Genomic DNA, 18,680 nt, shown 5'->3' with positions numbered 1-18,680 from the left:
TATTTTTTTATTTTGAAATTAATATATTTTGCATTTTTTAAAGTCTTGACACCAAAAAAAAAAATCAATAAAAAATATATATATTTATTTACAAGATTACTATTATATTTAAAATAATAACTAAAATACTTTTGCTCTTCAAAATCCAAATAAAAAAAATAAAAAATAAAAATCAGAAAACCTAGCCACGTTATTTTTCATCTTTCCCCTCTCTCTCGTGCACAGCATCCAGACCCAAATTCTCCTCTCAGACTTTAAACCTACCTGTTCCTCCTCCTGAGTTGCCACCACCGAGTTGGCTTCCTTCATGGTCGAGTTACTTTGCTTCTCCACTTTACATGCTGGTGTGATTGCAGATCTTAATGTCCGGCGTATTATCAATGAGCCCACTGCTGCTACCATGGCTTATGGTCCAGACATGGATACAAACCATGTTGGTGAGAAGAATGCTCTAATCTTTGATTAGGGGGATGGTGCTTGTAATGTCTTGTTGCTTGTCATGGAAGCGCATACAGTTGAAGTGCGGGCCACAGCTGGAGATTCCCACCTTGGAGGCAGGGATTTCGACAATAGATTGGTGAATTACTTCGTTCAGGAATTCGAAAGGAGGAAAAGGAAGGGCATTAGTGGAGATAACCTCTCTAATAATGGCTTAATGGGTTTTAGAATTGTATAATAGGAAGCATGCCAATACTAAAGGTATATCAGAGAAAACAAAACGGCGAAGGATTTGGATGTTCGATGGAGAAAAAATTAAGAGCCTAATATAAAGAATGTTTATGCTCCAGAAACATTTTTTGCAATTAGTTTTAGTTTTAGTTTTTTCCAGATTTTTAATTGTGTTTGTCTTTAAAAAACATGAATTAATATTTTTTATGAATTAATATAAAAAAAAGTTATTCATTTTCAAACAAAAAATATTTTTTAAAAAAATAATGCATCACAGTTGTTATTATTTATTTTGGAGCTCACATAAACCAAAAACAAATTAGAAAAAAAAGGGAAAAATATAAAAAAATAAAAATAAAGTTTGAAGAAAATTAAAAAATATATATCAATGAAAATAATATACTAAAATGCTGAAGAAGTTGTCAAAGACCAGTTGAGGAAGATCAAATATACACAAAAAATAAGTCGGTTTTGCATGATAGTTGCACTATTAAAGCTGATTGAGTTGTCTACTTTCGAGGTATTGTCAGAGCAATTCTGACATCATCGTCACCTAAAATCACCTGAAATTGGTAGAGGGAATATATACCTTTCACTTGAATAAGATCTTGCTCAATTTGAATGTCTGTAGCTCCACATTTATGTATTTAAAGTTACCAACTCGATCAGCTAAAGCTGTCAAAACAGAGACCAAGTCGACCAAACAACAAGTCACTCACCTTCTCTTCATTTAATGATTTTTGTTTTGTTTTTTTTATACATTAAAGTTGTTATTTAAGTTTGTTTTTTTATATATAATGTTGTTTTGGTTTTGCTTAACTTAAGCTATGCATGTTAAAGCAATGGTGTTTTACCTTGGGTTTGCTAGGTCTGTTCATGTACAAAATGAGTTCAGAAAACTAATTTTGAATTCATGTTGTGTGAACATATAGTTTGTTTTAAGTTTATCTTTTTTTTTTATTTGGTACCTCTAGCTTGATTTGATGTTTTGATTTTTTTTATTAGTTTTTTTAGATTCAAATATGCTTGTGTGTGATATTGTGACTTGTTAGCATAAAAAAATGCATGTTATAGAAGCTAAAAATACCCATTTCTGGACCTGACAGTGACTGTCATTTCTGGGCATTTTTTTGGGTTTTAGGCAATGTTCTTCGTGTTCTTAGAAAGAACATTGACTTAACCTCTAGATTTGGACTAATTTTGATCCATTTTTTTGCACATGCACCTTTCTTATGCATAATTAACAAATAATCTAGTGTTTATTTGCATTAATAACAAGTTTAAAAGATGTTTAATTCTAGGGTTTTGGTTTTGAATTGAAACTTTTTTTGATCAAATTGTGATGATTCATTGATAATTAAAGTGAATAAATGTTAGATTATTGATCCCTGCATGATTTCCAACATATATGTGCCTTTGGTTTGTCCATATCCAGTCTAGTTTGAGAATCATGTTGTTGGATTCACGTTGAATGTTCTTCTTTTTGTTCTTCCTAAGAACATTTTCTTAACTGCATAATTTTGACTTGTTTTGTTTTATTTATTTGCCTAAAACCCTTCCTTATACATGATTAACAAATAATATAGTGTATATTGTTATGAATAACACCTTTTTTATGGTTTTTAATTCTAAGGTTTCGATTCTAAACCAAAATTCATTTTGACAAAACCATGATGTTTAAGTGAAAATTAAAGTGATTGGATACTAGATTATTGATCCTTGCATCATTTCCAACATGCATGTGCCTTCATTTTGACCAAATCTAGTTTGATTTGTTGGGTTCATGTTTGGTGTTCTTGTTGTTCTTTATTTTTTTGCGGTGTTTAATCCATTTTGTTCAAGTTTTTTTTTTTTGTGTTTTTGGGTGTTTAATCTATTTTTTAGCTTTGGTTTTATTTTTGGGTTGTTTTTAGATCAAACCAAGATTTTTTTGTCGGTTTATGATCGAACCAAGAATTTTGAGTCAACCCAATAAAAAAAATCTAGGTCAAAGGGTTTTAATATCCTGTTTGGTTTGCCATGTTTTTGTTAAAGTGTCTTTTAGTTTAAGGGTGTGTTTGACAAACACTCATTAGGTTTATTTTGGGTAGTTTTATTATAAGAAAAAATGAGTTTTTGTCAAACAAAGTCTAAAAAAATAAAAAAAATATTTATTTTCTTTTTTTCTTGCATATGGCCATAAAAATCCTAAAGTTATTTGAGCATCTTTTTTCAAAGAAATTTGAAAATATTTTTGCATGTTTTTTAAAAAATATTGCTTAGATTTTACAATAAGTTTGTAAAATTTTAAAAGATTTTGGCCTATATTTAAAAATTATTTTTGAAAAGAAAATATTATTCACTTTTAATATAAGGATAAAAAACATAAAAGAGGTTAATATCCAAAATATTATTAGGGATAATGTTTTTATTACTCACTTTAATATAAGGATAAAAAACATATATAAGGTTAATATCTAAAATATTATTATGAATAATACAACTCATTCACATAGAATATAAGGATAAAATTCGCATGGAATTTAAATATTATTTGGAATAATGTGGTAGCAAAAATTTCAGTTTTACCCCAAAAAAAGTTTCAACGATAATTAAGGATATTTCACCTTCTCAAACTGAGTTCTTGACCTAGAAAATCAGGGTTTGTTCATTGTAGTAAACCCATCATAGTAGGTCAGTAGAAATAAACATCATCAGAACATAGTAAACAATAAAAAACAATGTAGTTTACCTCATGTAAGACGTATTAAGAGTGTTAATACCTTCCATTTACATAACTAATCCCCGCCTATAATCTTTGAAAAGAACCAGTTAGAATTTCTAGCAATTGAAATATTAGATGACGACTTCCTAACTAAATAAAAAAACCTTTCATACCCGCACTCGAAAAGAGTTGCCGCGGCGTCGCGTCCTCGTGATTCGAGTGTAAAACAACAATATTGAACACATATTATTTAACATGAAAAAGATAGAGGAAGCTTTTGAAAGAGAATGAATAAGACCCACACACTATAGTTAAGGTGTGGCCGCCGCAACTTCAATATCTAGAAGAGTGTTTGGGTTTTTCTTTTAGATTTGTGTTTAAAAGAGAGAGCATAAAGATTAGCATGAAGAGAGAGAATGAGTTATATATGGTAACAATTACCTTCAATGTTTTAATTTAATATGGGGGGCATTATTGTATTTTCAAAGATTTTCAATATCTACTTTGACGTACGAATCTTGTAAAGTGTAATATTCGAAAGCTTGTTGCAAAGTGAAAGAAAAAAAAAACATAAAATGTTTATAACTATACAACACCTATCCATACAAGTAAATTAGTAAAAAAAAAATAATAATAAAATAAAATTAGTAATATATACGTAATAACATGATCTAAAATTCGAAAACTGTTTTTTTTATATATCATGTATATATTATAAAAATAAAATTACCTTTTTTCTTTATAAAAAAATAAAGAAAGAAATTCAAACCAAAACTTACTAAGGAGGGGGACATGGATATCATGGAGCATACAAGGTTTATCGCTTGGACTAAAATACCAAACAATTAGGACAGCACGATTGATTTTGATAGAGAAGTTGGGCATGCGCGCCCATTCTCTATTTTAATTATGGCCGAAGCACTCTCAGTCTGTATTATTCTCCTTTAAATAATTATATTTCTTAATCAAAACCCAACATGATAATGAAGTTGTTATGATCTTCTAAATTACTAGGATAATAGAAGTGTTTGTGAGTTTAGTAGTGGCTGTGATTTAAAGTGTTTTTTTACTCAGAAATATTTTAAAATAATATTTTTTTTATTTAAAAAAATTATTTTTAACATAAGTATATCAAAACGATCTGAAAATATATATAAAAAATTAATTTTGAATAAAAAAACTTTAAGTTTTTTAAAAATACAATTTCGGCCTCATTTCAAAACACAAAATAAATCTTTTCTTAATGATGATCTGTCTGACCCTTCTTTCATATCCTTTCTTTTTTTCACTTGTTCTTGATAGGGCATAAAATCAAGGACCACATCATGACACCCCTTTTGTACTTGGGCTGCGCATGATCCTACAGTAGGAGCTTCCTTTTGGCTAAGTGGAGATGCCCATTATGATCTTCAAGAATCCTCATGAATGAAAAGAAAGGACTGGTTGGAGTGATCTCGTAGGGCTTGCGATCATGAGACAGCTAATTAAGCACCATTTTTAAGTGCTTACTGTTGAGTAGATCATTCACTAATATTATTCGGAAAAACCAGGTTAATTAAATACATTTATATACTCTCTCTTTCCATGATTTATAAGGAAAAAAAATCCGATCTTGAGAAATCTTCAGAAAAGGACAAATATTAGTATTAACTAAGCTATACCTTATCGGCTATATCTGTATACTCGTTCACTGCAAGATATACCAGGAAATTGAGCCGTCGAGGGCTTTCCCACTGCAATCTTTCTTTAGAGGGCTTGTCCTTTACTAACTTGTAAACAATGAACACGAAGAAACGTTTGTCTAATTCTGTATACCACTCTTCCATATGAAACCTACAAGTTGTGAACAGTCTCTTCTATATACCACTCTTGTGCATGCCAATGATCTTAATTAGGTTTTTTTTCTGATATAGTGAAAAAGAAAGGGATTTTATTGAGCTCCTTTAAGTTCACCAAAGTTTTCATGGATAGGCAGGCATTAAAAGAAGTGGAATCTCTCTGTCAAAGAAAGCCCGAGCAAATAAGTTTCATCAATCAACATGTTTTACCAGCAAGAACAGAAACACACGGACTAACATGGGGATTAGCAAGATCGTTTGTTTATATGTAATACAGTTAATTTATGTTTTGCTTTCACTATAAATTCTAAAATATTTGATTAATTAACCTATATCATAGTTTTATATGGGTTTTACTGATTTTTTTTTTAAAAAAAAAAATTAGTTCTGAAAAATCTATAATTTATAAATTTTTTAAACCTATTTTTTCAAATGATAATTACAAAATTCATTACAATACCAAGTGCACACTTAGTTGGCTAATTGTAACTATCATGTAATATTTGTACGAAAATTTTCTCTTTTAAAACATACTAAATAAAAGCAAATGTGATCATTTGTTATGGATTAATGTGATTTTGTTTGATTTGAGATAGTGATTTATTCTTAAATAAATAGACACTTACTAAAGAAGGGAAGATTTTTAAAATATTCCTGAAGTTATTTGTGTCAAGAATCTTTGAAAAGGAGATGACAAATCTTACAAATCTCGACTTTAATGTTGGAGAGATCAAATGAAAGAGCTTTATGTATGCTTTCAAAGAAAAAGAAAGCATAATACCCTCATTAAGTTATGGCTTTAAGAAATTTTTAAGAGGAGAAGACAAGTTCACAAATCCCTAGTTCTATGTTGGAAATCTTACCCACATGGCTCCAACTTCTCCATTTCCTCCTTCAAATTAATTAGCTCCAAATTATATATATATATATATATATATAAAAGAGTATGCAATTTTTTAAGAACATTTTTTTTTCCTGACTTCTAGAATTCTTAGCATCATTGAACGTTGGCAAAACATATAAATAAACCAATGTTAATGATATTGTGAGCTTGACTAAACTACTACATTGATTAAAATTATTAAAATAATATAATTATATCTTAGATGGTTTTTTAATATGATATCAGAATCTTGATAATTAAACGGTCATGAGTTTAAATCTCATTATTTTTATTTTATTTTATAATTAAAATCTTATTAATAACACAAGGTAGTGTAGACATATATAAGTTTTAAAAAAACATAAGATAATGTAGACATATGTAAATTTATAAATATATATAAGTTTCAAGTTCTTGTAGATTAAGATATTCTTTGATATTGAATACGATCTAAGGAAAAATATTAATGTTTGTTAGAAACATGCCCCATTATTATTTTACGAAATATTCTTTTGCAAGTGATTCCTTCCCATCTTCAAGTATCAATCGACTTTCAACGGTTTTTAATGGTACAAAGTGGGAGCAACGTGCCAACAAAAAACAATGGATGGCATGAATGCCCCACAGCAGCAAGCACATGGCCTTGCTCCTCATCCTTATCACTTTGTTCATGGATCATATTCTTTGCCTCCTCAACCAATCACAAAAAAAGGGAAACAAAATATAAAAATCTGCTATGATGGTTCAAAAATTGCATATTATGCAGAGAATCTCATGATGCATGCATTAGTTAAAGAAAACCTTGCCACCATCAAACAAAAATGAAGGGGGACAAGAACACACTCATGACAACCTAGAAACAATAATTAAGGACATTATTAAGCAAGCCATTCTGATAATAAACATTACACATGATCAAACATAACAAAAGAAGTTTTATAAACATCTTCTTCTATTATTACTTCATGCTCCTAGCTAGCTAGTTAACAAATCCCTTCAAATATATTTCCTCATATACTTGAGACTTACTATGTATGTGAAAAAGAAAAAACTAAAAAAAAAAAAAACAAAACAAAACATGGTACATAGACATCCAAACTTCAAAGCTCAAATCCCTTTTTAGCCTGTCGTTCCTTTTCTCTGTGGACGATTGGATCAGCTGACCAAATTGACTGGGAAAAAAGCACTTCAAATTCTGTTCTTGCACTTCTCTACGGCTCTCGGGGCTGCAATTAGATCAAGATCAAGAAGATTTCATGTTAGTCTCACCGTACCAATTATTTAAGGCATGGTTTGCAGATTAATTTGAATTTCATGACAATATTGGCATGGCCCAGTACTCACCAAGTCCAATAGCCTCAGACCCTTTCATAATCCTCAAGCGCTTGCATGAATCCACAAACATTCTGCCAAATTAATGAAGAATTAATTAGTCGGCGTAATTACTTTCAATGATCAAATAATTGCTTGATGTGGTAAGAGATTAATATGAAAGAAGTTAATTAAGAACTTACTCCCATGGAACATCTCCTACAAGCATCCAATCTCCATCCTTGTCTTCATAAGTTGGCACATAATCGGAACCATTCAAAAGATCTATCAATTTGCTTTCATTCATGAAATCTTTCATTCCTTGTGAGCCACAGTTACCTTTTGAAAAAAAAAACAAAATGGGGGTGAATTTGTAAGATAATTATTTAAATTCATATGTTACACTTTAATAATCTAATTTGAAATTTATGTATGTAGCATTTTATTACCAATGGTGAAGGAGCTGAACATTTTGCCTAGAGCGTCAGAGAGTTCTTGGTAGCTCTTGTATAATTTCAAGTCCACTTTTCGTAAATACGGAGCACCATCCATGCTAACCTTAACAAAAGCCACACCGGTGCCACTGCTACCGGATTTTTCACCGTTGTCATTGCTGTTCTTCTGTACAGCCATGACATTCTTACGGAATGATCTAATGGGTGGCCAACCCACAACTTGTGCCCTGAAATTGATTTGAAACACATATCTATTAGGGTTTTGGTAATATTTAACACTCTCAGAATGATTAGGACCACAAAAAAAAAAATGATTAACATGATCATGCATATCTATTTCTAATCTCCTCTTTCAAAAAAAAATGTATCACTCACCTGTGTTTTTCTTATAAATTTAACTAAATAGAGGATAACCTTCACTTTTTTTTGAATTCCCATTTCCAAACAATTTTATCCAATAAAAATAAGGCAAGCATGCACCTTGACAGATATCTTATATGGTCACCATAGTTTTTTTTTTTTTAAAAAAAGAGAATTAATCTTTACGAACAAAAAAAGTAACATAAATTTTTATGTGTATCTCATGGTCCCGTTTATGAGAAGGGGATTTTTCTTATATAAATTATGGTGCACAATGGATTCGGACAACATAAAATTTTCATTCACGGGTGTAACGTTTGGTAGCTTAGCCACAGACTATCTTTTTCCTTTTCTCTATCCTTAGTTGTTTGGTTGTCGAGAAAAGTAAAGATTCCATATGTTTTGTTCTATTCCTTTATTACAGACACCAGCCAAAGCCATGAAAAATCCAGCTAAGAAGGAGGAAGCACATCTTCTTGCAGCTCTTCCATGAATAAGATTAAATAGTACAATAACTACACAACTAGCAGTAATATATATATATATATATAAGACAATGAAGGGAAAAGACAATTTTATGTGGAAAAAGAAATGTAGAAGAAGAATTTTTCACCAGGATACTTGCTAGATGATTCATTAAATCCAATTTTCTTGCTCACCTGAATTAAGTATTTCTCCTAGTTAAGCTCAAATAATTAAATCACATCTTGCTTACCTGAGCTGCTATTATACACGTACGTGATTAACATACAAAGTGGGTGGGCATTAATTATATTATCTTTTTCTATAGCTTCCTGAACACAATAAATTTGTCAAATGTATGCTTCTCTTTATGTATTTGGAGCATGCAATTAATACAAAATATATAATAACCATCATAAGTCCATAAATGGTGTGATCAGAAATAGATTAATAAATTAAAATAAAATAAAACTTACTTGGCCGGTGGCTTTGCAGGATCAGTAGAGGCCGGAGGAGCAACGGTCTTCTCCTTCATTACTTTCTCCTCGTCGCCTCCCTTTCCTGATTCCTTTGTAGAAAGGTTAAGCTTCAAATCAACAGTCTCAGAAAACCCTCTCTTCCCATTACTCTTTGCAACCTCACCATCATTTCCGTTACCAATTCCTCCAGGTAACCCTAGACGTAATTCAGTCTCTTCGAAGTTAATCATGCTATACTTTTCAGGTTCTGCTCCCATTATGCTAGTCATCCTTCACAAAAAAAAAAAAGCCTCCAATACTTGAAAATAAGTAGTACCACTACACACCTCTCTTATCCCCTCTCTCTCTCTCTCTCTTTTCTTCTTGTTGATGTTAATTTCTTGCTACTAATTATCTTGATGTAGAGAGATTTATGGTATGCACATGTAATAAAGGTTGAAGAATAGTAGTGCGAGAAGAAATAGAAGGGCCAAATTAGATTTAGGGTGCTATAATATATGGTTTTTGGGACATGGTGATGGGGGACTTTAGAGGGCGGAGATGATGACACGTGTAGGACTAAATTAGTTGGACGGACCCCATGGGTTGTCGGGGAAGTTAGGTCATGGATGATGTATAGGATAGAATGATTGCGGTAATGCAAGTGGACAGGCCTCGTTGGCTTTTGTATGCCTTCCCACTTTGTTTCCTTAGGCTCCACAAAATAATAAACGCTAGCATTGTTCCTTGTATAAAGAGGGTGAAATCATATTAAAGCTAGTCTGATATAATGGTGGGAGTGTTTTTTGTTTTTTTTTTCTCCTTATATTATATCATAGTTTCTTGGGTATTTTTATTTTTTATTATACATGTGTACTGTGGGTCGACTTTCAAAAAAAAAATTATGATCTTTTCAATATTTTCACACAACTTTATGGACCATACATACGAGCACAACATCTACAATATGTTCGAGGCAGCAAAAAGTTGTCTTGAAGAGAGTACTGAAAGTATATAAAATTCTGGTTCGAATATTAGTGTAATGAGAGATTACTTCATTTGTATATGAGTATAAAAAAGTATGAGCAATTTAATTGTATACTTATTTTTATCATTAAAAAAAGTATTGGGTATTTTACGTGTAGAAAGAAAATCCTAGTTATTATAAGGATATCTTAGACATTGTTTTCTTTATAAAAAATATTATAAACAAGATTAGAGAATATTTTTAAAAGGGGATGAATAAATTAAAATTGCAGATTAATTACATGCTTTCTCAAATTATATATATATATACACACACACCACAGCCTTTATGCCCAATATAAAATGTGTTTAAAGTAGAGAGAATCCTACAGAACAAGATTTGCCCGCATGCTGTTTGTGAGATTAGACCATTTCCAAATCCGAAAAAGGAGGTATCCCTGTCATTCCAAGGTTACTTCAAAATCTTTTCGATCTTCATCTGGTTTATGCACTCTCCACTTCCAGTGGTAACCATTCAAAGCACATACATATATAATGGCAAGGATGTGTGCCACTAAATGCTCCCTATATATATATATATATATATATATATATATATATATATAATAGTAAAAGAGAAAGGAAATGTATGGTAGAGAAAGAGGTAAAAAAACAAAGGCATGCTTGAAGAAAAAAAAAAGTGCATATTCGCACCTTAATGCATTAATGTCAGACATTGTGTATGTTCTTCCTCGTGAAAATAACAAATTGCCTTAATTACCATAACTTAGATGGTTTGCTAAACCTTTATTTTATTTTATTTTATTTTTGTCAATTGTATATTTTAAGACATTTGGGGTCAAATTAATCCACTTCACATCATGTATAGGAGAGATTGAGAGGAGGAATGGACTTTTTTCTATTTGTGTAGAAAGAAGTTATAAATTAGAATCGGGTTTCCCTGCTTTTCCCTTTTTTTCTCCCTTACAAACTCTATGAATTTGTTTATCTTTTGCTTTGGGAATCTTAATGTGATCCTTTAATCCAGTTTTTGACATTTTTTAAAAGAGAAAACAGAAAAACCAATGAACAGGTTTCCAATATTTGCAGGAAAATAAATTTATGTTTTTTTGGAAATGATTTTTTGAAATTGTTTTTGCTCGATTGTACTAGGAAAAATGGGTTTAAATATATATGTTTGCATATATAGTTGGTACACACATAACTTATTTTCTATTTCTAATCATTTTATAGTTAGTATGATAACATATATGAGTAATACAAAAACAAAAAAAAACAATAAAGATAATATGTGATTTTTATTTTTCAAAATTGATTTTTTTTTCGAGAAAAAATATTCCCCCAAGACAACATAATTTTTTTCCTTGATATAAATTTTTTTTTGTTGAGCTGGTCGAATATGAAATATGCAAAAACTATTCTCTTCTATGTTTTCTTGCAAATAAAAGGAGCATATTTCTCTAAATTAAAGTATACATCTTTGTTTCATTTTTAGGCAAGGTGAATTATTAAGGGTATAATACTTGCTCCTAAATTAGTGCTTTAATTTGAAGGTTAAATTTTACATATTCGTGTTTTTACACATCAAATGGTTTTTTATTTATTTTTCATCAATAATTACTAATAATTTAATTATTTTCTTCCTTTCAGTACTAACAATTTACTCTTCAATTATATATTAACACACGAAATATGATTAAGAATCAATTTTATATCATAAAAAAAAAAAAAACTTTTATAGTGATTGATTCTCATTCTATCTTATCCCTTCTAAAGAATCCCAGGAATCAAGTCTATAGTCACGATAAAGGCCAGCAAAATGAATTTGTCAAACTATCGGAGTCAGCGAAGTCATATTACGACTCAGGTGGAGAGGTATAGATTGAACCCACCATCACTTGTATGAGAATTAGTGATTTACACTTGTTAGCAATGCGTTTTTAACGATCAAGAAAAAAAATTAATTGTGTATTGAAAAGATGTTATGCATGTATAATAAAATAAATTAAAAATTATATATACTAATAAATATTAAAAAATTAATGTTAATTATAGATCAACTCAGTAAATTATGATTAAGATATATATATGATCATGTTGCGTGGGGAACTCTTCAAAAAAGATTTATTTATTTATTTTTTAAAATTATTTCTTGTAAGAAAAATAATAATTTCAATTCCATTTAAAAAAAATAATTTGTTTTTTTTGTATAATTCTTGCTTTTCTTGTTATCAATATAGTTTTTTCAACAAAAAATGACTTTTCCTTGGTTCTTAATATGATAAGAATCGAAAACAATTAAAATTAGAATAAAAAATTCTAGATGATTTAATATAAGAATAATAATAAAAAGAAAGGTTTATCTTCCATTAAAACTCTTTTATCTCATTATTTTACTTTATTTGCTTTGTTTTTTTCACTAGAATAATTATTTTTTAAACAATAGCTTATTAGAATCATGAATGCAAGTTATATATATCTGTGTGTGTGATGCACATGTAAAAGAAAAAAAATAATATATTACTCACATGTAAATTATTCATAAAGCAATTGATAATATCAAAAAAAAATTATAATCTTCTAAAAAATATCACTATTTTTTTTATTAGAAGCATGTTTTTTAATAAAAGGTATGGACAATAAAATAAAGTTTTTTTTATTTTAATTTAACCCAATTAAAATAAGTAGAGAAAATATATTCCTCAAATCCCAAACATGTTATTAATATATCTCTTGATTAAGAGGGCTTGATGCATGACAACCCTCCTTTGTTTTTTTTTTTTTTTAAAGGCGGACACAACTTTCTTTTAAAAATAAATAAATAGAAAATGACATGTCATCTACAGCGTTACACGACAAATTATTTACTCGCTTTGATTTCAGTCACTTGAAAGCTGGCCAAAAAATTGAGCCTTGTTTTTTTTTTTATCATAAAAACCCATTTTTCAAGTTATTCTTTTCTAAAATTAAAACATCCTTAACACCTTAATAAATCAGTTCATCAAGTCAAAAAAACTTTAAATCAGTACAAAAACCTAAAATCAAACCGGGAAAAGAAATCTTCTCCAATCTCAAAATATTTTTTCTTGGTTTTTTTTTAATCATAAAAACCCATTTTTCAAGTTTTTCTTTCCTAAAAATAAAACATCCTTAACACCTTAATAAATCAGTTCATCAAGTCAAAAAAACTTTAAATCAGTTCAAAAATCTAAAATCAAACTGGGAAAAGAAATCTTCTACAATCTCAAAATATTTTTTCTAGCAAGATGAGGGCCAAATAAAATATCAACATAACTTCTCTTATTGAAAGGAATCCATTGACACTAAAATCCATAATTTTTATTAATGAAATCGGACCTAACCATTAACTTTCTCACTTGTTTTCCCAAACTTTCTTTCTTCTTTCTTAAATCAAGAACAAAAACTAAATATAATAAAGTTAGTGACCAAATATTTAAAAAAAAAACGACTGAAAAGGTAATTGAAGGAAAATAGTGGGGTTGATATAAACACTTTTGTGTGAATTTCAGAGCAACCATAAAACCTCATAAAATCTGTGAATTACTATATAAAAAAAATTATGAGATTGGTGATTAATTTGGCCATAAAAAGGATGTAAATAAAAAAAAAATGAAAAAAATGAAAGACAAAAGAAAACATTGCACTCTGAATTACTATTGAAAATGTATATACCTAGTATAGCTTGTAATCACTACTAGAAAATTAGAGAAAACCTATGAAAACATTGCAAAAAATATCCCGTCATGGTTTCCCACCAAAAACATCGATAAAAAAAAATTATTGGTAATTTAAGACAAAAACAATGATAGAATAAAAAACATTCTTCAACAATTCTATCAGCATTGTGAACATATTAAATGGCTGATAAAAATTTTATTTATGATTTTAAGAGAAATTAATACCTAACAATCCTATCATCTTCCCATTTATTGTTTCAATTCATTATAGCAACCTTCTCTCTCATCTTAAAAAAGATGAGAGAGAAGGTTGCTGTAATTAATTAAAAGAAAAAGATGAAATAGGGAGAAGAGAAGACTGTAACGTTTTAATTCTTTTTAAAATCATTGGTGAGGTTTTCATTAATAATCTCATTAATAATTTGGCATGTCAGAAATGATGATGAAATTGCTGACAAAATTTTTCTTTATTTTTCTTTATTTTATTATTGTTTCTGTCTGAAATTACTAATGAAAATCTTCCACTATCATTATTATTAGTAAACCAGTGATGGAATATTTTTCTTTAATTTCCTAATTATCTATTATTTATTCAATTCAAATTTATTTAATTTAAATTAAAACTATTTAATTGTTATATTTAATTGTTATGAATTCCACAAAAAATTAATTTTCCCAAAATTTCCAACACAACAATAAAATTGATAAAATATAATTATTACCCATTAAATAACTCATCATTTCTTTTATTATAACACTTATAAGTTACATAATCAAATTAAAAACCAATTTCATCAAATTAGAAAACAAATTAAAATTTTTTAAAATTACAAACAAATCCTAACATACAAATCAAACTTTAATTTTATATGAAAAGGTTAAGAAACACTTAAATATACAAGCGAACTGCAATACAAATACTCCATCTCAAATTAATATATTATCTTAAAACATAAACAGATAAATTTACTTACTTGATGTAGGGAATATTTAGAAAAAATATACCAAAACAATTTTCATAACACAATTTTGAATCCCTAAAATTATTTTATATAAAAAAAATATATAACAAATTTATTAAACAAGATGTTTTTGTGGTTTGGTTAATGAGTTACCAAGGTGATAATGTTGTGCCTTTGCCCCCCTATAATTTTCTGAATCTCATAGTCCATGAACATACTGAAATGAAATTTATAATAAATTTCATTGCCCTAATAATTTCAGCAGCCGTTTTCTTCTTCTTCTTTTTCCTGCAAAACTTATTATTTGGACCCTACCTTTTCACTAACTTATCAAAAGTGTCCTTCCATTGTCAATTTAGTCAAATAAACCCCTGTATTTTTTATTTCAAGCAATCAAGTACAATTTATCAAAATTGAAAATTTATCTCAATCAATGGAGCAGTCGTCTTCAAGTTAACCTTTTTTTCCCATTCATATTAATTTCATCACTCACCCCACCATCTCACCCTTCTCATTGAGTGGTATCTTTTTTTGTCAATTTGGTAAATTGTATTTTATTGGCTGAAATTGAAAATATAAGAATTTAGTTGACCTAAGTGATAAAAAAAAGGGGGCTTTTATGAATTAGTAAAAACATAAGGTGTAAATAATGAGTTTAACCCCCATTTTATATCCTTGTCCTGGAATAGTTTAAGTTCAAATTTAACATGTCTGAAAAAACCCACTAAAAGACCCAAAAAATCTTCATGGGCTCGACCTACCATACCCAAGCCCATCTATTACCAAGGTGCATGGGCTCGGTGAAGGTAGCCCAAGCCGATGCTGGGTGGATGCTCAAGCTGGGCGTATTGCCCAGCACCCACCTACATGTGCTTGGGCTACCATGTCAGAACCCAATGTGTTAGGCATCCTGCCCCAACGTGCTTGAGTATATGAAGCACGTTAAGTACGTCTAAATCCACTTTCAAGCATCTTCTCTGAGCCTAACACTTCATTAAAAAAAATTTCAGGACCTCACGCAGGTCTCTTAGTATTTTATTTTAATCCAATACATATTATTTTGATTAGAATACAACTCAAAATATCACAATGATGAAATTATGTTTTAGCCCCTTCTCTCCAAAAAAGACAAAGTTCAATATCTCTTCATTCTTAACGTTTCTAGCATGTATATTTTCAGAGTCTATATCTCTAGAATATCATTGCACTTTCTTTCTCTATAAAGTTATTGACTTAGAGAGCGTTTGGTCCAAAAAATTAATTTTTTTTTGCTAAAAATTATGTTTTTTGTATGTTTGGATCGTTTTGATGCGCTAATCTCAAAAATAATTTTTTAAAAATAAAAAAACATCATTTTGATGCATTTCGGCATGAAAAACACTTTGAAAAGCAACCACACTACCAAACAACCGCACTACCAAATAAGCATGTAAGAGTTTCCATATCCATAAAAAAAAATATTTTTTTACAGATACTAGCTACCAGTCACATTGACTTACTAAGTATCATTAATTATTAATTATCTAAATTTTTCATATTAAGCCACTAAACACCTTAAGTCAATGAACACTTTCTAAATGAATTATTTAATATAATAGATTAATCATTTATCTAATATATTAATTTTATTTCTCAACTTATTGGATTTTGTGACCTCGTAAGTAACCAAATTATATCTTATTTCTTCTTGCAGCACGTACGGTTAGAATCATTGAATTCATTGCCAGTTCTTTGAACGTGTCCCTAATTTTTGGCAATTCTTTGAGTTTTTTTGTTGGCATAGTTAGCGAGTTCTTAAGGTGATAAGCTTGTGCCCTTTTCTTTTCCTCTAATTTTCTTACTTTCATAGTCCATGAACACATGCAATGAATACAATGCCCTAATAATTTCAGCACCCCTTTTTTGTAATATAGCTACAGAATGAACAGTCGTTCTATATCATTTCGTCTTCCAGTACAGCTAGAATCATGGAATTCATTGCCCGTTTCTTATATTTATTATCCATGTCCCTAACTAAACTCACGAGATTCTTTGAATGCATCCCTGATTTTGGCAATTCTTTGCATTTATCACCATTCGTTTTTTTCTGATAAGCCCAGGATACAATGAACACAACAAACTGTCAATTAAGGGGAAGCTTGAAGATGCATGAGAACTCATCAAAATTACCGGAGGTAGGATGAAAAACCCTGACAGAACAGGCAGGCAACGATTAACAAAATGTTGAATGTCCTTTAAATTAATAAGTTGACGACAACTACCTCAGACGTTCCCTCTAACCACCAATTACTCTTAAAAAAATTGACTATGGCAACTTGGAACACAAATTAGTAAAATGGAGGCATTAATTATACGTGTTCAACCCATAGTTTCTCCCACTAATTAAATTAACCTCCCATATAAAAGATCGTGATGGTTACGTATGATGATTATACAAATTAAAGTTGTGATAAAATTAAACTCTATTAATGCAGATATCTTAATCTTGAGCTTGATAATGATATATGAACCCAATGTATGCATGCTGTTGCACTGTTATTTGCACATTTATTGACTATTCCCTGTGGAGAAATATTGTCGAGGTGAGCAAGAATCTATCTAACATGATTTTGGAAGGGAAAAGATTTAGTTTAAGCACCTCAATTTATTTATATAATTTCCCAATTTGACAATGATAGACTAGATTTCTAATTAATGGGCTTAAATAACTTTCCAAATTATCATCAACTTGATTAAAAAAAGAGAGAATCGATCAGAGGGCTCCATTGAATTATCACTCAAGACTGATGGACCAAATTGAGTTTTTCAGTCAAACCGAATGGCTTGTCTCTTGTGGGCGGTGATGATGATGCTAGACGGCCATTGATGTACATGACATAGCCAACATCTTGATAGATGAGAATTAAATTACCCCCAAAAGCTGACAAAACACAGAAAGCTAGGGCAGAAAAGGACTTGCCCTCTACTCCTCCAAAGTCCAAACAAACAAAATAAGAGAAAGAGGAAGGGACCGGACCCCATGCCAACCAATCCAACACTCAGATGTCCCCTCGTGTGGGCTAAGGTCCACCACCACCACCACCAAACAAAGCTCACTGTCACCTTCACTAAACCGAAACACGTGTGCAGCCATCACCGGTAGGTACACCATGGCAGCACTGTCCACATCTACGAGAGACATCACACGTGTGGACATTAATAGGTCAGCTCAGTTTCCCTCCCGCGATCTTACCACAGCGGCCCAAACAGGTACATTGCAGTTTACAAAACAAACACGGCCTCGTCACAAACTCCTTATCCTTACATGAACGAGTACCTTTTTTAGGGGTCCGTACTGTCCTCTTAGAGAAGTATCCCTCTATTTGTTGGGGCTCTCCTACTTGCTCGGGTAAAATGTTCTCTTCACTTTCACCGTATGGTCCAAATTCGAATGCCAATATTGCCTTCAAACCATTTCTTCTTCCATCCTTCTTACCAGATGTCCAAGTGTCGCGGCTTATGACAATTGCTCGTTTGAACATTAACACAAGTATATTTTCAAGGTTTCGAATGATGAATGTATTCTGATAATTGCTGGCTAAATATATAGCTTAATAATGGCTATGGCTAGGTGCATTATTTGGTGTTCTTAGAGACAAAAACATCAAATTTGATTCTTTTGGATTGCGTGGGGAAGAATCGATTTGATATCAAGGTCTCTTAAGACTGTATCGAGATTTTAAAAGTATTGGAGACAAATCCTATCGCTAATCTTAATCAAGAATAGTTGAATAGTCACTCTAAATGTAGGGAAATGAGACCATGCTTTAAATTATTGGATTATGCATAACTAACATGCATGATAATTATTGTCAATTTTAATGTTGCTCTAATATAATGACAATTATAATTAT

The 18,680-nt window shown here is 30.2% G+C and overlaps 1 protein-coding gene across 1 annotated transcript; it reads right to left on the bottom strand.

Annotated features, from left to right (window-relative positions):
• Nucleotides 1-6,952: 6,952 nt before the first annotated feature.
• On the bottom strand, nucleotides 6,953-9,643 carry LOC7474609 (auxin-responsive protein IAA16). The gene is made up of 5 exons (XM_002319039.4): nucleotides 9,159-9,643; nucleotides 7,855-8,087; nucleotides 7,609-7,744; nucleotides 7,439-7,500; nucleotides 6,953-7,320 (listed from the first exon to the last, which is right to left on the bottom strand). The coding sequence occupies exons 1-5, from the start codon at nucleotides 9,428-9,430 to the stop codon at nucleotides 7,283-7,285; spliced, it is 741 nt and encodes a 246-aa protein (XP_002319075.1). The 5' UTR covers nucleotides 9,431-9,643; the 3' UTR covers nucleotides 6,953-7,282.
• Between the last annotated feature and the right edge of the window lie 9,037 nt (nucleotides 9,644-18,680).

This window comes from Populus trichocarpa, chromosome 13 (genome assembly GCF_000002775.5).
Source record: "Populus trichocarpa isolate Nisqually-1 chromosome 13, P.trichocarpa_v4.1, whole genome shotgun sequence".
Lineage (NCBI taxonomy): Eukaryota > Viridiplantae > Streptophyta > Magnoliopsida > Malpighiales > Salicaceae > Populus > Populus trichocarpa.
The sequence above is the reverse complement of the archived record's forward strand: the minus strand, read 5'-3'. Positions and strand labels throughout refer to the sequence as shown.